The sequence below is a fragment of the Halichoeres trimaculatus genome, unplaced genomic scaffold (assembly GCF_033239565.1).
Source record: "Halichoeres trimaculatus isolate MK-OKI-2021-1 unplaced genomic scaffold, fHalTri1.1 fHalTri1_scaffold_3, whole genome shotgun sequence".
NCBI classification, from domain to species: Eukaryota; Metazoa; Chordata; class Actinopteri; order Labriformes; family Labridae; genus Halichoeres; species Halichoeres trimaculatus.
The window spans coordinates 22,043,237-22,064,501 of record NW_027437181.1 but is presented as its reverse complement, the minus strand read 5'-3'; the positions used below and the strand labels follow the sequence as shown (position 1 = coordinate 22,064,501).

The 21,265-nt window shown below is 38.9% G+C and overlaps 1 protein-coding gene across 1 annotated transcript; it reads right to left on the bottom strand.

Moving 5' to 3' along the window:
• Positions 1–751: 751 nt before the first annotated feature.
• Positions 752–13,677, bottom strand: mmp2 (matrix metallopeptidase 2). Its single transcript, XM_074666696.1, has 13 exons — positions 13,346–13,677; positions 12,945–13,171; positions 11,847–11,995; positions 11,011–11,139; positions 10,557–10,730; positions 9,840–10,013; positions 8,889–9,062; positions 8,509–8,664; positions 8,233–8,359; positions 4,807–4,943; positions 4,049–4,208; positions 3,659–3,768; positions 752–1,840 (listed from the first exon to the last, which is right to left on the bottom strand). The coding sequence occupies exons 1-13, from the start codon at positions 13,499–13,501 to the stop codon at positions 1,737–1,739; spliced, it is 1,977 nt and encodes a 658-aa protein (XP_074522797.1). The 5' UTR covers positions 13,502–13,677; the 3' UTR covers positions 752–1,736.
• Between the last annotated feature and the right edge of the window lie 7,588 nt (positions 13,678–21,265).

Here is a 21,265-nt window from a genome sequence, read left to right as displayed (position 1 = left end):
AATTTCATCAATATTTGTAGAATAGAAATTCAAAAAAAGGCTCCTGCAAGCTGTGCACAAGCATCAGATGAGCAATAATCTTCACTAAATAACGGTAATAAATGATGTACATGCTCTGTTCAGTGTCCACGAGATGGCGCAATTTCCTTTAAGATTATCATTTGTTCCTGTCCCAAAGGATTTTTTTTCAGCAGCACAAGGTACTTTTTTCCTGTGGCAGTTCAGTTAAAAACAAATCTGAGGTAACTATACACTGAAAAAAAAATATTAATTTTCTTTTGCTTTATACATCTACCTCAGTGTTTAATAGGGTGCTACCAGACTATTTTAATTAACTATGTACTCAATCCATCAGTTTTTCCCCATTAAAGCTGCTAAAAATCATTCATGGTATAAAACTCTGTAGTAAACTAAAAGTAGAGTAACTGTGTTTAAGAGCAGCTAGAGATGCTAACATAGCACCAAATGTTTCAGATCTTGTGTTTTATTAATATAACACATACACCATCTTTCTTATGTGCCTGAACATGTTTTCATACCTGTTTCGGCAATTATAAGTTCTTTGACTTGTAGAGTATTTTGGACCATAGACCCTTGTCATAGTGTCTTATGCATTGTGATTTCCTACTTCAAGAAAGGCTGGTAATCTGAAACCCTCTCCTGGTATTTAGCTTCCACCAAGACATAACCATGCCATTAGTCACCCACTGTTTCATAGTATTTGTCAAAAATCCACATTACATTTATCATCTTTATTGATGACAGTAACAAAGTGCTCAAGCATTGAAAACAACACAAAATACAATATCTGTATTGTTAGAATCCAAGAGAGAAACCAGAGTATATAAAAAAAGATATTCAAACAATACTACTGTGGTACTCTTGCCATGACTCCATCATGCAGCAAACCAATAAAGCCTTTAGAGGCAACCTGTGCCTTAAATCATTCTGTACCAAAAATAAAGGGAAACACAACATGGAGCGACCAGGAAAATAATGTGGTCTCCATATTGAGCAGTTCCCTTGTAGTCTATAGTCCTAAACAAAAAAAGAATAACAAGTGCCTGCTAGTACTACTTTCTGACATCCACAAAACAGGAGTATGAAATGTTTACATAGAGGACTATATGCAAAAAGCAATCTCTAAAGCACCATTTTCGGTCAAATACATTGTGCAAATTCATTTTTTTCAAATGTATTGCACAACAATAAGAATATTAATTAAAAGTGATACATTTATAAAACTGCACTTCGTAAAATGGACAAAAGAAAGTCATTCCAAACCAGCATTATTATCTCATGTGGTTTAAAACAGCCTTTCAAAATAAAATGTGCATAAAACGGCAATATCTCACAGCTCAGTATAGCACTGCTTTTAATGCAGTGTTGACATACCTGATGTCTGAGTTATCAAAAAACAAAAAAAAACCTTCAAACAATAAATGGGGCAAACATCTTGTAGTAAATCTGCATTAGCCTAAAAAATACAATGTCAATATCACACAGTAAAATAGCAAATATCCAGTTGCCTATGTTCAGCCTGTGTTTAAGGTCCCGAGGTGCCTTTCTACAAAGCTGGAGGCAGGGTATACAGGCTGACAGGGACATGTCTCCCACAGAAGTGTGCAGAGTTGCCAAGAAGAAACCTTCAGTTGTGATTGGTACTATGGCAATGTCCCCATGGGGCCGGATGTGATTGCAGGAAAAAAGCAAGTTGTGAGACATTTTAAAAAAGCTCAACAACCCAGCCAGTCCTTTGTTATTTCACCCAACTTGACAATCTTCAAGCTGCTGTCTTCCAGTTTGAAATAGTGGTTACCCTTGAAGAAGTAGCTGTAATCTGTAAAAGACAAGCACAATGCATAAAACACCTGGAAAAAAGAAAATCTTCCCAAATAACAATCTCAAAGTGATATGGATTGAAATACCAATCAAGCCTTGCTGGAACTAATGCTCAGCCTCTTCATAACTCAAACTCACGAGGCAGCATACAGAGAAAACTCTGTAAAGCAGCACAGACTTTCTTTATATCAATATGTTTGGTCACTGTGTGAGGCAGCGGTTATGTTTTGCTTACAGTAATGGTTGCATGTTGGAAGGGTGGTGGGTGATGGAAAAACCCATGGTGGCTTGACAGAGGCAAAAAATGAGTATCTACCATAAGGCTGCATGTTTGACTGTGACTGTCTTTATGTATGTAACCTTGTCAAGAATCCTTACCATGAATGTCATTCACTTTTTATGTAATGCTGTGCTCATGAACACGTAAATTTACCATTTATGTTTTTAAAATCTCAAGATATTTTTCAGCTCCCCTCCCTCGGATTCTTTCATCAACATCAAACCACAGATACACCACGACTGCACAGCTACTCCCTTTGGCCTGTTTTTCTTCCTTATTTTCTCTGAACAGTCAGTTCCTCTAAACTGTTCATTTCTGGTTAAAGGGAGTCACTGCTTTCTGGGTTGTAGTATATTTGAAGTTTTATTGACAGAGTGCCAGACCCTGATAGCGCTTACTGGATTTGCCTAACATAACCAAAAGGAATGCTAGTCAGAAGACTGTATACTAGCTTATAGAGCTCCATAACTTCAATTCTTTCCCTTCTCGTGTCACATGGAATGACAAGATTAGGCTGAGAATTTGTTGTGATATTTTGTTTGCAAACTATACATCAATCATTGTGTTTTTATTGTCAGAAGGAGTAACTGCTTCAATTTTAGCCACATTTGCATCAAGAAAGTATCCCCTTGTCTTTTATAAGCAACATTTCTTAACAGTGTTTTGATGAATCGTGCAAAAATTTCAATAAGATATTCATGTTCACGTGGGGTGATACTAAAACATTTGTTAATCTGTGTCTCATATACTCTGGCATTTACTTTCAAAATGAATTCAAATATTTAATGTGCTTAACCAATGGTTAACCATAATCATAATCATACCGACATTGTCCTCTGCTGTCATTGTTAGATCAAGGGGCTTAACTGCCATATTAGTTTATATGGTATGTTTAGGTATGTTACAAAGCATTACCATTTAAACATTTGTAAATAATCAAATACTGAAGTAAAAACAAAGTAATTAGAATACTGAATGAAAAATAGCCACAATGCAGGAGGTTGAATTCCCAAAGTTGTTGAATGCTAATTGCTCCTATGCTAGTATTCCCTGATGTGCAACAATCTCTAACAGGTTTTGATGGGTTTTAAAAATATGCTGCTTCCTATTGGAATGAGGCTGGACATCCTTGAAGATTAAAGCATCTCTTTTATTCTGTTCCACTGAGTGAGATGTCAGAATTAAAGGCAGCTGAGATAATGGTTAATACTGCAGTTGCCATTTATTAGCTTGTTAGCATTGTCTTAGTGAGGGTTTCCAGCATGTAGCTAAGTGCAACAATAGGGGAGTACAGCCTTACAACCCCACATACAAGGCTCTAAACTTAATTCCCTGTAGTAAAAAGTGGTAAGTGTTTTTTTAGTAATATTCTGAATATTTCCAATCTGAGACCACTCTGCCAACCTCTGTTGTGGACTTTTGCTTTCTGGCAAGTTTGGGTTACGCAAGGTAGCTTGCTTCTGTTAACTTTTCTCTTTCTTTAAATCCAAATGAGTTTCAAAATCCCAATTTTTGAAGTAAAAACGGATTTATTACCAATTCCATTAAGACTGAAGGCAGAGTCAATGTTATCCGGGATGCCATTCCAGGAATCAGCAATAAGTTTGGGGAAGCCAGGGTCCATTCTCTTCCTTTCTTCATCGAACCTGTACACATAGTTAAAGAAAGTTTGTATAATTATTTAACGAGTGCCTAACATTCCTCTCACTCACAAAACACCACTTGCACATGATCATTACAAAAAAAAAAATGAAAACAGTTGCTTGTCAACGTAAGTTCTCTTGTTGTGTAAAGGCTTGCAGAGCAGTTGTGGTTTACAGAGCAGCTTAGGTCTCACAAAACGCTAATGAAATCCAGATGTAGATGAGGACTGCAATCATGATGACACCAGCAGTTCACAAATGGTTATATAAGCCTCATTCTCACCTCCAGAATTTGTCCCCAGAAAACAGGTAAGTCTTCCTGTTCTTTCTAAAGTTGAAGACGGCGTCGATTTGCTCCAGGTCAGTGGGGAGCTCAATGCTTGAGAGCCTCTTGGGATAACCTCTCTCCAACTCATCAGCTTTGTAGACCCACATCTCATTGCCTGTTAGGAAAAATATGTGATAAAAAAGCAGAACTATGGCAACACCAGCACAGAGGACATGTGTTTTCTTAATAAAAGGGATTATTTTAACCCGGGTCAGAATGAGAAAATATTCCATTTTCCTCAAAATCTACAACCACAAATATTTTCTCATCAGAGTGAGATCATCTTTACCCATTAAACAGCCAAACCATTTCTGCTGTTGATGTGTTTAAAACTGACAAATATATCACAAATTTCATTTGTATTCAGGAAGGTCGTCATATTAGTGAAATGCAGAGAATGTATCATAAACCACTAATGACTATTGTGGAGTATCGCAAGTGTCTCAAGAGTTTATACCACACACTATCATGCTCAGCCAACATTCCTGCTTCTCCTAATGTTTCAGTTTGCAGAAAAGCTTAACTGTTAAAAGAATCATCCAGATGGTAAGAGGGTAAAGACACTTCTTTCATATTCATGGAAGTAAAACTGTCTGTTTCCCTGATCACCATGGATTTATTAAATGATATTAACATGATACATTGTTCATGTGAAATGACATCCCAAACAAGAAAGGTAATCTTTTCTTCAGTTTCTTTTTTTGTCAGCATACCTGCAAAGAAAACAGTCTTTTCCTCCACTGGGTTTTCATAGACAGCATCTATTTTGGAAGGGAGGTCTGGCCAGTAGGTGGCCACGAGCATCGGGCCGTTGGGTTTGCTTCTGAAGTTTACTGACCTGAACAAAAACCTGGCAGAGACAGAGAGAGAGAAAGTAAGGGGGAGAGCATTCGTAAGCCTGATGAGCTGGGGATGAAATGAGAGTGAGAGTGAAAAAGGGGCAGTGGGGAATAATGAGGAGGTGGGGGGACTTTGAGTGTGTAGAGGTTTTTAGTTTTAGTGCAAGTGCTTTGCTGGCCGAGCCAGCCACAATGGCCTGATTCATGAGCATCTGGTTCTCGTTAGGGCTAAGGCTGCCGACGCCAACGGAACAAGACCTATCTTGCCCGGATTTCCAATACACAGCTGCACAACAACGACAGCTTCCCAAACTCTTTTCCACTGACCTATTTATTAGAAAGAGAAAGATGCGCCAATTGCAAGAATGAGTGATGATAAGACAAGGGTAAAAATATACTAACTAATACACATACAAATGAAAAATGTTATGTAAACCTACATTAATAACTGGAAAATTTCACCTCCTGTGAGGACTTTGTAGTTGGCCATGAAATTAACTAAAATTAACCAATGAAAGCAAATAAGCTAATCTGCAACAAGATCAACAATCTCTACATTGTAATTCTTAATGCCTGTAAGGGGGTAAGTGTCAAACAAGATGAAAGACAGCATGCTGAAAAAACAGCCCTTTGCACACTTTATACAGCAAATATTCATGGTGAGTAGAGCTGCAGTAATCAAATACTTTTTTCTGATAACTTATTTATGATAAAATGATCGATTGATGATTCTGGAAATTAATCAAATGATCTATTTTGAGGTTTTCTGGACCACAGTAATGACCTCAATTGTTTAAGTAGGTCATCCATGAATTCTGTTTTTGTTGTTGTGAAGGGAAAGTCATAAATGAACGATAATGCAGCCAGATTCTTTACGGATAAAAGTGCATTTTATAAAATAATGTTTTTTTTGTTTTTTTTTTAAAGCACTTGAACTGCCCTTTAACTGCCAAAAACCTCATTGGACAAAACAAACCAAACCAAGTCACAGTTGTTTTCAGCAGCAGAGGCACACGTTACTCTTTTGCTGTATTTCTTGAAGTGCTTCCTGCACTCTTAAATCAAACCTCCAGTTCAAACCATAATCACTGGTTTTGCCAAATTAACAAGGATAAAAACTTAGAGCTTACAGTGCAACATATATTGCAGAAGCCTCTGAGGGATACATGCAAGCATATAAGCACTTGGACTATGGTTACTTGTGAAAACACCTAGTCAAACAATTTGCCAAACTGTTTCTAAGAGACAGAATGTAATTGCCTTCTTCTTAAGCCTCCAGACAGACAGACAAAGTTTTCTGCTGAGCTTGGGAGTTTTACAAGCATTACTCATTGTTAAGATTCGTTCTACGTCAAGGAATACGCTGACTCGGATGAAAAGGAGAATCCGACTTTTACAGTTTTAAAGTGAAGTGAGTATTAGTTCTAGGAGCCAGAAAGCACCACTTTTTCTCTGTTTTTTTTTTCCAAATATATAAAATGTCTTATATCAGATTTTAGCTTGAACCTGACATGGTGTCTAAATTTCAAAGAAAAGGGCCATCTTATAACTTTGCTAACCTTTGGAGAGAAGCTTAAGTGCCTTGTACTGTGAAGACACCCTACAACTGAGCTGTTCACCATGGATGCTGTAGATGGCCCTAAACATCAAGACAATCTCTAAAGAGTCTAAAAACGTTTAAAAAAATGTGATTTTGTCACTGTTTAAATGATCAAATGTCAGAGTATAGATCTTTTTTAAGCAAGTATAGTTTAGATGTTGATGGCACATAGTCCATTCTGAGTGTCTACAGTGTTCAAAAAGTTTCTGAACTGTTTTGCTTGACAAAGGAATTGGCAGAGAAAAAAGTATCACCCCAACATGACTTCCCCAAAACAGGCCAAAGTGTGTCTGTGCTCACTCAGATGTGTTGTAGACAGCCACAGCAAGCTACAAATTAAGACCTTATAAAATCAGGATTTGTGAGCAGGGCCTCAGCATATTTTTCACAAAGTCTAACTCTGTAACTCAAGGTTCCCTGAGAGAAAAAAAAAACAGGCTAACTGAAAGACTACACTCTTTAGTGCGTAGGTATGCTGGCCTGTTTGCTTTGGATGCTTTTCCAGACTCGCTGTGATGGATATACAGCACTGTGAAACTTAAAATTATTTGCAGTCAATGTTTCATCATAGGGAATTTTGACTTATCATAACTATGAAGGACAACATTTGATTTCTCTGGCTTTCTCATTTTGACCACATTTTTTGTTTTTGTCCACAGTAACTCTCAGGGGAATTAGTCTGTAACAAACTTCAGCTGCTGTAACAAAAAAGACCATCCTTCTACGGGAAAACACACTGACTCACAAAGACTGTTGACGAAACCACAGCCCATCATGAAACTCCTCTCCTGCACAGGGTCAGCCAGTAGACACAGTAAGCTTACAAAACTTACGATTCAGTGGCGCCGGTAAAGGAGAGGACAGTAGACTGTGTTTAGGACTGATGACTGGTTGTGTTGTCACTGCATGAGTCCAAAAGTTGTTTGTTTCTCCCTCTAACTAATTGTCACAACATGGAACAAGCATTTAAACCAGCATCTTCAAGGGGCACACAACTGAAATATGAGCACAATAAGCAGATATGAACAATGTTTCAGCTGGTTCATGTTTATGGGGGAATAACCAGGGCTTGACATTAACTATTTTGCTCACCAATCACTGTGTGCTGTAGTTTTCCAAAGTAACAGGACACTCATCATTTTCAGTTTTGTCATCAGATTTTTTCTTGTGTTTTGTCTGCTTACCTACACACACTTTTTTGAACGCTGCCACATATCTCCCCTATATTATACAGAGTCATTGGTCACTAGCATGCAAGCACAGGTAGGCTATGCTTTGTGCAGGTAGTGCTTATGGAAGTTGTGTAATAGTGTCACACTGCAATTAATTGAGCCTCATTTGTCAAGCCCCTGAAAGTAAAAAAAAAGAAATCCAAATTTTGAAGACTGCAGTTCGAGGATCTGGCTGTTTTCTTTTTTGTTCTCCTAGAGTCCAGACAGGCTTTCTGGCAACAGACTTTGGCAGTGTTTTCAAGTTTCAACAGAACCAAACATGGACTTCACATTGCATTAAGGACTTAATAGAGCTCATAAGAACATTGGGCCCTGGCCATTCAGACATCATCATCACAAACTTTGATTTAGGATGAGTTAACTGTCAGTGCTTCCATTTTGTTTGGCCTTAAAGCTGCATTTGTAAGTTTCCAGATGTGTAGGTCAGGTCAAAATGATAAGCAGACTTTCTGTTTGATTTGGTGTTACCTGTCCTTAAAGAAGAATGTCTCTCCTCTGATTTGTGCCACAGCATCAAAGATAACCGGCTCATTACAGATATCCATTGGAGTCACTGGACCCTGTGTGGGAGGCAAAGGCTTGTCTGTTGGCACACCTGTCACAGAAAATAAAGAAAAAGATTTGATCTGTGGGGAAGTCGAGGCATATTGTCATGGTCTTGATAATGAAAAAAAAAGTGTTTTTGTTCTTGATAAACTTTAATCCCTTTTTAAGAAACTAGCCACACATGACATTTCAACTTACCATAGAGCTCCTGGATGCCTTTGATGTCATCCTGGGAAAGTCTGAAGTCTTTGGTGTAAGTGTAAATGGGGGCCATCAGCGCTCCGGGGTCTTGAGAGTGCTCCAAGCCAAGAGCATGACCAAACTCATGGGCAGCCACCAAGAACAGACTGTAGCCTGGAAGCATGCCACAAATTAAAATGCAAAAACTTTCAAGTAAAGAAAAAAGAGTCCACAACTAGGCCTATCACTTTTTTGCTATGGTACAATAGTCGATGGTTCTTGGGTGGGGTGCAATAGTGGGACAAATAAACAGCACATAACACCAAAACCTCACTTTTACTTATTTATTCTTACCAGCTAGCTCTATAGCTAAAACAGTTTACTTAAATCATTCACACCTTGATCGGGACAGAAACCCCATTTGCGGTCATCATCATAGCTTTTGGTGGAAGCGCACCACATCTTGCCATCACTGCGTCCGGCTGAGGTGCATGCGTCATAGGAGTCTCCCAGGAAGGTAAAGGGGAAGACACAGGGGCTTCCCTCTGCGTTTCCTCCCACTGTGGACATGGCTGCAGAAAATAACATAAGTCCCAACTTTAATTCTAAGATGTGTAGTCAGTAGGTTCATTTTCTTGTATTATGAACTCATTCATATGCCAAAATGTTTGCTCAGAACAGTTGGGTTTGTATTAAGCTATCGAGTGAGCACAGATGATGTTGGAAACAGCATCATGAAAGCACTGGCATGACACAAACAACATCAATAACTAATGCACTGGGCACTAAACCAAAATGTATCCGCCCAAATTGATTTTCTTTCAAAGAGAGATTATTTTCCATTTGGCAAGACTAGTATTGTGCTGTTTAATTTCAAAAGTGAAGAAAAAAAGGATTTCCTATTCAGCACAAGCTGACGCAAAAGACTTACAACAATGCTACATTCCTCATCGATTCAAACCATATGAAACCTCCAGCGGTTTTGCTGCTGTGCCTAACTTACTGTCTCTCCTTCTCTTCACTTAACAACCTCCCCTACCTCCACTAAAACCAGTCCCACTGACAGAATGGAAAATCAGCTCTGCCACTGCACATTAAAATACTTTCGCAGCCATTCAGCAGACTGAGAGCAACACAGAAAAACCCCAGCTGGAGCATTCCTGTAGACCGGCACACAGCAGGCAGGGCACAATACACTGCACTGCAAAACAAACAGCCAGTAAAGTGCACTGTACTGCTCACACGTTAGAGGACTTTTATAAGAAAAAAAAAAAGGACATTCATGTTCTTCCAAGAGTGCTATATCCACGTTGTATTAAGCTTTAGATGTGGTAGACGACAAATCTCACCAGTTTCGGGACAGAACCCAAAGCTCTTGTCCCGGTCGTAGTCCTCAGTGGTGGCACACCAGCGATAACCATCATCCCTGCCTGCAGTTGTGCACGAGTCATACTTTTCACCCTGGAAGGTGAAGGGGAATTTACATGCAGCACCATCCCCATTTCCACCTAGAGTAAACAGCACTGTAAAACAAAAAGGAAGAAAAGTTCAAAATTCAGTGAATAGATTTATTTTTTCTTCCTCATCAAAAACCAAAGATTAAAAAACAGACAGCCCCAGCAGAAACAGTGTGTTCTCATCATTTGAAACAACTTAGTACATGTGTACTTTGGCACTTTATTGTATAGGCTTGTGCTCATGTTCGTACCATGGATGGCAACATAACACAGATAAACAAAATGCTTCACAAAGCCCAGTGTTCTAAAGTGGGGCAATGAGTTGGAAAAGAAAAATTCCATAATCCACTCCAAACAAAGAACAACACTTTCCTGGCATATTGTATAACCTACTTTCTTTCTTTCCAAAATCAGCAGAACAGATTTAAATATAGCCTGGATATGATATGAATTATTGTTTTCCAGTGCGGCACAGAACAGCATCAGTTCAGTTACATGCAAGTAGGACACAACATCCATGGTGCCGAGGTCAAATCTGGGTCACAGATTATATTTATGAATTTTTTCACCAAACAGACATTTTTCAGAAAAACCACAAGATCAACTTACATTCATGAGGGCAAAAGCCATATTTGCCATCATCATCAAAGTTGTAAGTGGTCGAGCACCACAGGAAGCCGTCATCACGCCCCTGGGATGTGCAGCTGTTGTATTCGGTGCCCATGAACAGGAAGGGGAATTTGCAGAACTCTCCATCAGCGTTGCCAAACTTCACCTTCACCACTGTTAAAGCATCATATTAAGATTGTCTTAATGTGTTTCCAGGTTTGACACATTGAGTGTCAAAAGTTCAGACAAATTTGAGAAAATAAGTGGATAGGGAAGTCAAACACCGTGTCAATAATAAACTTTGTTTCTTTGTATTATTATACTCATAACATGTAGTTGTACATATTTATTTTTTATAATTGTAAAAACTGGATCCATAAATCACAGACAGTTTAAAAAACAAATGTTAAAGCTAAGTGTTAGTTTTTGTAAAAAGATAAAGTTTAATCATCACCTTGGCCATCTCCCAGTGTCCACTGCTCATCATCATCAAAGTGAGAGTCTCCCCCGATTCCTGGGCCTGGTGCAAAGGCATGAGCCAAGAGGCCATCTTTGCCATCAAAGGGGTATCCATCTCCATGCTCTGTGAACAACACAATGTAATATCAACATTGAACAACCAAAATTAGAAATTCCTTTTCTGACTTTTCAGAGAATCTTCCAAAAACCATCTATCAGTTTACAGTCAAACATGTTAAAGTTTCAAACTATTAATTATTTTTGTTCCAGAAAGTCTTGTCACATCTTGTGAAGTGGCTGCGTCATGTTTGTGTGCTTCAATAAGTATTTAGTTCTTTCACAACTGGGTCAGCTGTGGCTAGACAAAATATTCTGACAGTGTGAGCAAATATGAAATAGCTGTTTTAGTTAGTTAAAGTGGACTTACTGATGTGGAGAATTACTATTATTATATAGATAAATGTAGCTTGGCAGGATGCACAGTCACTGTAATAACATGAGGTTTGTTGCTCCTTCAACCTCTGTAAACAAAGCAGTGAACTTCAGTCCAACTGCTGCTTAACTTGGGTTTTATTTATCCTCTTTGACGTGGTGCAGCATCACGTCATCATACTGTAGCTCCAAAGCTAGAAAATATCTCACAAGTGGAAAATGGATTTTGTTAAACTAATTTCTTCATTGCATCTTAATTTCAATCCAGCATTAAAAGAATCTTACAGTGTGTTTAGTGCCTGCTAATACTTCCTGACATTACCGAGCCTAGAAATAGATAATGTTAACTGTGGTTACATGTTGTGTCATGTGATGTTATTGTCTGTAAACATGACATACCATTGCGACCAAAATTAATCATAATGTCAGCCTCTCCATCCATAAGGCGGGTGAATGAGAGTGGGGTGACGTCACTCCAGACTTTGAATGCTCTGAAGAAAGCATCGTTTATGACTTCCTCATCCAGATCAGGGGTGTATCCGAGGATTCTGAGAGAGCCAGCAAAGAGTCAGTTTTCAGTCTCAATCAAGATGAACAAAGAAAATAAAAGGGGTTATATCATAAGATCTATATCTCCTTTTAAGTCTGTGAAAAAACTGAGTTCACAGCCCAAATGACTGTCTAAAATCATCTGTTGAAAGCTGCTTCTGAATCAGTCCTCAGGCTCAAACCCTGTTATATGCCTGGCTGCCCACTCCTCTCTCCTTAAAAAAAATCACAGTCCAAGATCTCTTGTTTGTTATTGTTTTTGGCTCGCTGTCTTCCTTACAAACACACAGGCAGACGGGATGAAATGATCAACGCACTAAAAAACCGCTGATATAAATAAATCAACTCCACATTGTTGTAAACCTCAAAGAGAAGGAAAACAAAGGACCTGACACATACTGTGCAGGAATGCTGGTGTAAGCAGGACACAAGATGCAAGCGTCCAGTAGTGACTGTGGGATGGGGGTGGGGTGGACTGGAAGGATTGGAGGGGGGGGGGGGGGGGGGGGGGGTGTCAGGCGGGGCCAAACTGTGGTCCATGTCTCAAAGTAAACACTCTGTGGCTTTGAATATATATACGTGTCTGCACTCATCCCTCACTGCTCCAGGGCCTTACAGTCAAACTTGTGGATTTTACTGACTCAGACATATTCAAAGTGGTATTTCCCAACACTTGTGGGTTGATTTATGGGCAGTTGGGGTTTTGTTTGTTCACCTTTCTATGATCTGCATACATCATGATGAAGAGATCAGTGCTACACATGTCAGATGAAATCTGTCAAAGTTGCCTTTTTTTTTGAATCCCACTGGCATAAACACCTTCCATTGCGTCATTTTTTTGAGTTTAGCTTATTTAGAGTTGGAATAGTTTGTGACTCATTCCCTTTCTTGCAACTATAGATTAAACTAACTGCTGGACTATTAGAGTAAGTGCATTTCTTTTCTGACCTGTAAGTAATGTCCTTCTTCTGCCACATCGGCTTCCTGTGGAAGAAGTTGTAGTTGGCCACATCTGGGACACCACAGCGAGGCTTTTTCATTATCTCCACAGTTTTGGCATCAATCTCTCCAGTTTCTTGCAGAGTGAAGAACTTTTGCATTTTCTTCAGGGTGTCTTTGAGCACCATAAGGTTGCATCTGTCTTGTGGGCATCCATAAAACTTATTGAGATAGTGCTAAAAAGAGAAAATAAAGTGTTATAAACAGTTTGACACTTAAGTTTACGGTTGTATAAATTATTGCAATTAGCAAATGAGCAATGTGCAAATGATCCCCTACTACACCAAGTGTTACTTCACATCTGCCTGACCCAATTTGAAAGAGTTTTGGAAAACCAGCCAATAACTTACCAGAGCAACTTCTTTGTCTGTTTTGGGAGTAGTGTCGTCTCCTGGAAACCTGATAATAGGCGAAGGGGCAGCATATGTAGCTTGAAAGACGATGAACTGAAACACGAAGGCTTTAAGAGCAATCCGACGAAAACTAAATATCGTCGGAATGCCCATTTTCCCCCCTTGAATAAAAAGCTAGGTGCGGTGAATGTCGCTGGCTCTGGTTTGCAGTCTTTTCAGTCCGTCCCCTTGTCTTGCCTGTGCTCTTCTGCAGGATTTCTTTTTCTCCTTAACGGGACATCCTGAACCTCGGCTCTATGAACTTTCCCAGTTCTGCTTGCACATGCACTTTTTCCCCCACAGCGGTCTGCGCAGTCTCCAGGTTGGGAAGAGGAGCGGAGGAGGGGGCGAGCATACAACATAATCATATCATGGTCATACATAGGCCTACTTTTGACCTTTTATTTAGATTTTTTGTTCAAACTTTATTCAATAGGGCATGACGGAGCCGATGGGAAGGATGTCTATAAATGTCAACTGCCTCGTGCCTTAAAATGCCGCTGACGCACCCTCCCTGATGATGCCTCTGTATAAGATCAAACGTTACATATCTTAATGGCGGCTAGACATCACAAAGCGCTCTCTAGATGCTCTTCATGTTTGAAAAATAGTTTTCCAGTAAACTAAAGATATCCCTTTTTGGTGTTTTTAAATGAAATGGTGTTACTTTTTTTTTTTTTTTTTTTTTAAATTGCCTTCCTACTTGATCAAACAATTTTTAAAGACCCTATTATGTTTCGTTCAACGTAATACAAAGTCTTTAAAAGAGTTGAATCAGTCAGTCATTTTATTTGTTGCGTTGGGTCAAACTACTCAGTTTTAGCTTTCAGATTTTAGCTTAATGCAGTAAGAAAAATAACTTTTTTTTTAAAAATCAATACTATACCGAAAACTGTAAACTCGTTTACCCAGGTGTATATTTCTCTTTTAAACTGACTTAATATTCACCAGGATGCAGGTAACTCTAAGAATTGTGTAAGACTCAGTTATTTGTGGCTCACAATGTTTAAATGGGTGCTGACAAATAAAGTAAAAGTTGCCCATCTAAGATTTCTCACAGCCCACCCTTATTTTTCACAGGCTAGAAATGGACTTTTGGAAATACTTTATGATGTCAGAATACTAAGGAGAGACAGAAAGTTGTAGAGCTTACAAAATGGTCTTCAAATGCTGTGAAAGACAGATCTACGTTCTTTTGTGTGCTAGTGCCCCCTGCCTCTGGCATACAGCAGCTGCCCTTTATATTTTTCAATCCCTGCTCCTCAAAAAGCATGAGCTTGCCACTGTCACTGTCACATGAGGTAAATGTCTGTGATTAAGGGCCTGGAGTCCTCTGAAAAAGCAATTCCTCCTTACATTATTCCTCTCTCTACTTTATATTATTGTGTGTTGACCTTGTCTAACCTTGCTTGGTCTAACTAAATGGATGAGATCAACATAAGCGTAAACTAAACCCAAAGCTTTTTTATCGACAAGACGTTACATAAGGTGTCAAATATGTCTGCTTTGTCAGCTTAAGTGCCACAGCTTCCATATTGTCTGATTTTCTGGATGGTATTTGAATATTACTCTAGCAGAAAAGATGCTAATTGTTTGTGAACATCGTCATCAAATATTTTAATCATAAGACAAGGAGGCCAAGTTTTAGCAGCTGGGTTAATCCTGTGTGCATATCTTGTACACTGAAAGCGAACAACTTCTGTTATGTGACATATTCGACTTGAGCAGAAAACAGCTAACCAGCAGGAGATGTTCGGCACTGATTTCTTACAAGTGTTATGGCAAAGTATTCAGCTGTGGCTGTGTTGTTTGAATCCAAATCCGGCATACTTTATCAGTCAAATATGTCACGAGCTGAAGCATGAAAACATCAACTGTCTGCTGTGCAGACTGTACAGGCCTATAGCTGTTCTCACCCTCAACAACGTCTACAAATCCTGCTTCTAGTAATGTCACCTGTGATTGTTTAGAAATCCTTACAATCTCTTTTAGCAGTCCTCCCTGATCACAGCTCTTTGGCACTGATTTTGTATATAAATGACAAAAAGGCTGACTTTTGCATAAAGAATGAATAGTGAAATGTAAAGATGTCCCCATGAGCACAACATATTTTTTTTTTAAAATTAAAAATACTGAAATTATTTATTTGTTTTTAATCAAAAGTTTCCTACTTAAGTATCCTAAAAAATTAACATAATTATTATTTAGAAACATGTCTAAACTGGACCCAGCTTATTTGCTTTACCTACAGAGAATTATATTTCCTAAACAGCTGAAAGAGGGAATTGGTTATATCACTATTCCACAAAATCTTCAAATCATTCATGACACTAAACTATTACCACTTGGTGTAACTGTAACATCAGTTAGTATCGTACTTATCCAGCAGAGAATCACAGACCCCTAGTTGTAGAAAGGCCAACGCCATATAAAGTGATATGTTGACATCTGGTGGTGGGATGTGAAAAAGTCACCCCAGTCACATTCATCTGTAATCAGAAACCTGCAACACTTGTTAAATGACTTTTTTTGCCCCTCAAGTTTTTTTTTTTTTTTTTTTTTTTACAATTTTGAAAATCAGTTTCTCAAATTACCATTTATGCGTCTTTTTATCAGTTGTAATGCGTCTTTTTATCAATTTATCAAACTGGAACAATTTATCAAACTGAGAAGATTTCTATCACTTTACCACTGCACATGGGTTTCATAGATGACAGTGTTCACTGTAGATACAACAGAAAGGTATGACCAAGAGTGTATTTGTATCTGTAACCACATTTAATCTGAAGCACTGACAATTTAGGCTGTAATTTGAATCAACAACTGCTGTAATAAGGACTATAGCCCCTGAAAGATGTGCTTTTAAACCACCAAGACAATCAAATGCTCTTTATTTTTTTAAACATGTTTACTATTTTTATTTTTCCAACTGTGCCAGGACTGAGCAAAACATTTTCTTTGCTGTGTGAAGAAGATGCTCTCTGCTTAACTCAATCTATCTTCCATAACGACTGCCTATTCCATTACACTTTTACAGTGACATAAGTTTACTTCTTCAGCTCTCAAATGGTGAGAGCGCCGTTGTAAAAAGAGGAGCTAAATCAGAATTTACATGATCTTGTTGGTGGATATCACTGCCCTCTGGTGGCTGAAACACGCTCAGCATCCTTCACTGCTCTGAGAGCCGTGGAGTCTGTCTTCTTTACTGCCTCATAGTCTAAGAGATTTAGGATTTACTCTAACTCCCTTTGACATCTCTTTGTTTCCGCTATCATATGCTGTTCACAGTAATCCACTATGACTCTTTAATAGAGAAAGCTGAATGACTTTTTTTGCAAAGACATCTGACAGATGGATAGCTCACAAACAGGATTTTGTGGTCTATCTAGCAAAGCAATTTCCCTTCCCTTTAGCCAGAGTACAGTTAATTTTTCATAGCAGGGGTTGCTGTTGCTGGTTGCAGAGTGAATTTAACATCCATTTGCCAACAATATCCAGGGCCTGTCACTTTGGAGCAGGAGCTTTATTTCATGCACTGATACATGCTGCCATCTCCTTCGACTGACACACTTGTAGTGATCTCTAGCAGAGCTGGGGAACAGAATGGCTACCTATTAAATGTACATGGGCCTGCCTCTCCAAATATAGAAAACGCTGAGATGTGGAAAGTTGAGCCACAGCTACAGTAATTGAACGCCTTTGTGCATATGAATGCAATTTTGCAGGGGAAAGTGGCATAAAGAGATTGTGCAGATAAGCTTTGATTTGCATGTAAATTGTTTTCTTTTTTCTTGCCTCCCTTGAATGCTAAAGCATAGTGTGGATGGGAATCCCTCACTGTGTGTTTGTTGTTGTGATGAAACACTGCTTCTTAACAAAATGTGTCTTGTTGCTGTTGATTGCATGTGCATCTCTGCTATTTGTATTGTTTACTGCTGAGATTTAAACACAGACGTTTCATTTAAAACACAAGTAGAGCTGATGCCTACTTCACTGGTTTATTTTATTCATATTAAACAAGCAAAAAGCATAAACAGATTTTAAACTGTTCACATCAGCTTCTTGACTGTTGTTTTCTTTCTTTTTTAGTTTAAATAACTTGAAGGATCTCTGAACCTACACATGCACCTAAATGCAATGCTACAATCTGCTCGCTCTTGTCCTACACCCTTCAAACTCATGTCATTAATTATGAGGGTGAGCGGCTCTCTCCAGCATGCCAGCATGGCCTCCTCTTGCGACTGGGAATAGGACATCCTGGACATAGAGGCCAGTTGTATCATGGCTCTCCAGCTGGCTCCGGATCTTCAGAACCACTGACTGACCCCGGTCCAGCTGAACAGACAGCAGCCCTGGATGTCACTTCTCTCATCCTCTCACTGGCTCTTGTGGGGACCCAGACAGATTCTCTGATGGGTCATCAAACCAAATCGCCCGTATGCCTGGCGAGCACCAAGGTCATGAATGACAAATATCAGAGTCCCACTGCTTAGCTCCTGTCCTCTCTGTCCAACTCTGTGCTGCTTTCATTGCTTTAGGGGATAATGTGTGTAATGTTCAGTGCTGCCTGAAAACACCGTTAGCCTGGGTGTGTAGTTAATTCTGACACTGAGTGGTTTAGAATCAGTCTATTGGCATTGTTTGTTTTATGCGCTATGCTGGAGTAATTAAGCAATGGCTGCTGAGTGAATGAATGCAGCAACAGCCCTGTCAATAAATCTGTTTCAAGATAACTTAATTTGGCTAAGCACTGTGTTACAGAACACTGTGACACATATTATATCACTCGGTTTGAACATTCGGATGATGAATTATTGAGCATAAATCCATTATCTTGAACATATTTTATTTATGAATGCACCAAGACACTGGAGGACTTTAACACTGCAGGGTAATTATTGTTCCACATTGTGTCACCACTCTTCTCTCCGATGCAACTGCCAGAGCAAACTGCAATGAATCAAAGAAATGTGAGATTTTGATTGACATTTTGTGCGTGCACAAGGCCCAAAGCGACATTAGCTGAATTGCTTTATTTAATGCTTTCTCACTCATTCTGTTTCTCTTTTAGCGCGCCTTGTAAACACTGATGCAATAATGCATTCCATTATACGGAGGAGAGGAGATGAGTGTCTCTCGTGGCTCTTCTCCATCTAAATAATAGGTCAACAGCTGTATTTAAAAAATTAATCACATTCTTGGCAGTTGCAAAGGTTAGCCGCAGCACTCTGAGATGCAATATTGGAAGCTCAGATCAGCAGCAAATCTCAGCGGGGATGAGGAAGAGTTGCCTTTGATGAGTACAGCATGTAAATGATTTGTGTGTGTTTATAGGACACGGGGCTGGCCCTGCCTCACTCCAAGACAGCGACGTCGGCACCACTCTGTGGCAGAGGCTGGCAACAGCGGATAGAAACAAGCAACAGAGGGGAGGGCTGACCCGGCTACGGTGCTTCACAGTTTGTTCTCTCTTACAGCAGAATGTTTCGCTTCTCTTTTCTCCTTGCAGTTTCTCTCTCGTAGCAAAACAACTTTTTAATGTCATATTTTCTGTCTTATTTCTTATTTCTGGAGTAATTTCTCATAGAAAAGTTTGCACTGTACATTATCAGAGATTGCTTATGTGGTATATTTTATGTCCTCACAGGTTTAAAAGTGGGAATTGAATCTTTGTTTTAAAGCTTAAGTACAATTCTTAGAGCAACATTTCTTTATAAGGCCACTGTTGGGTTGTGACCTTTCAAGAAAACCCAGACACTGGTGATCTGGTTTGATCCGGATAGTCTCGATAGATCTGGAGAATTGTTATTCTTGGATGCAGATGAAAAATAAGCCATGATGTGAGAAAGTGAAAGGTGCTCTGAAATGTGCCGTCTGTGTGGCACTTCTGTGTCTGCCACAGATTTGCTATTATCCAGTTTGGACGTGTCAAGTTCACAAACATGTCTTTCCAGAAGCTGCTTTTAGTGTATGAATTAGTAAACCCTACAGTAATTATCACTTTCCCCTCATGTTCATCCTTCACTGGGATAAATGATCTTAAAATAGTTTGTCTTGGAATCCAAGGGTCCCACCTCCGTTCATTCATTAACACCATTTTTTTATGCTAATGGTAATTCTTTTTTTTTTTCTTCTCCATGGAGTGTAATTAAGCATGATAAAACAATCAGAAGATGGATTATTGTCCATTAAAAGAGAATGAGAGTAATACTTCCAAAACAACAGAGACCCTTTGGGAAATCAGATTCACTTACATTTCCTTTCAGTCATTAAAAGCAGCCAGGCCTGGCAACATACTTCCTGGCTCCTTTAGCCTGAAAATCTTCCTCCTTCATCTTTATTTATTGGCCTTAGATATCAGACACAAGCTGTGGATATGCATGTGATAAATACATCAGTTTGAGGACATTGCAGCACAGACAGTCAGGCAGAAAGGGGCCTTGAAAAGCTTGTTCCTCTGGGTCATCAGACCTTCAATTAACAAAAGAGTGGTCCACTCAGGTGAGCAGCTTACCTGGGTGTAATGCGCTTAAACCTACTAACAAAGAGAATTTGATTTGTTTCAGTGTTATTCTTCTGGGCATGCCCCTTTTACTTAACACAGCCAATTTCAACAGCTCGACTCAATCTGTTTTTGTTCACTTCCTACCTCCTAAATTCCAACCTAAGTCATAGGTGGAGAGGCTCAAACAAATCCCTGTAGTCATCTTACAGATCCTGCTTCCTGGAAGATAACAGTAATGACTTTAAAGCTCAACAGGTCATTCGCTGTTATGGCTCAGGCCCACCGCCACAAATTCTTTGCAAAAGTGAATTTCCTATGCCTTGTCAATAACAAGCTCAATGTCACCTCTAAAGGCGAGGGGGCATGATTCAATAAAGTTTTCTCTTTTTTCTGCTTGACCTCTCATCACCCAGCAAGTCAAGGGGAGTAGGATTACAGTTTTCTTTAACCTCTTAAGACCCAGCATCCACATATGTGGACATTACATTTCCGCCTCACATGCCGATAATACTTCATTTTTAAAAAACTTTGACCAATTAGCCACATTTAGGGACACTGCCCACACCATCTTTTGGTGAAATCACGACATTACACCCATTTTAGTGAAAAAAAAAAAACAATGTATCTAAGTACAACAAAACTACTAACAAACAACTAATAGAGAACTCATAACATATTTCATCAGACTTTCTGTACAAAGACCAAGTTAAGTAAATATTCTTATTAGGTCTTACTTATCGCAAATAGCAAGGTGAATTAAAAATCGCACACCAGACAAAAGCTCAGGTCTTAAGAGATTAGGTATCCCTACCTTTCTTCTTCTAACATTCGATAACACGGCTCAGGAAGGATGAAGCTCTCACTGATTTACCATAAAAACACAATACTTACTTAGATATAGCAAAAAGGCCTTCACAGGAATGATGTAGATGTGTGGTTTTATGGCTTAAACTGAAGCAGATGAACATCAAATTAAAATGCAATGGTGATGAAATGTGCCATCCCTTTGACACATCAAATCAAATATTGCACAGTGCACCTGAGGTTTCAATGGGCTGCACACACAACCTGCGTTCTAGAGCGTTTTTTTTTTTGAATATTTCCAAACAGTATAAAAGTTAATCTTTTCACCAAAAAGAGCCGTTCAGTCATACTTGGTCAAACCAGTATCTGCTGAATCTAGAAATGCTAAAGAGTGTTACCAATAATTTTTCAAGGCTTCCACTTGTCTTCTTTTTTTTTTACATTAAGAGTGTAACTGTGCCATGCAGTTACTTATAATTTCTTTCTTTTTTTGTTAATTGCAATTCAAGTGTTTTGGTTTTGATTTGTTTTTTTTTTTGTTTTGATTTGTTTTATTAATTATGCAGCAG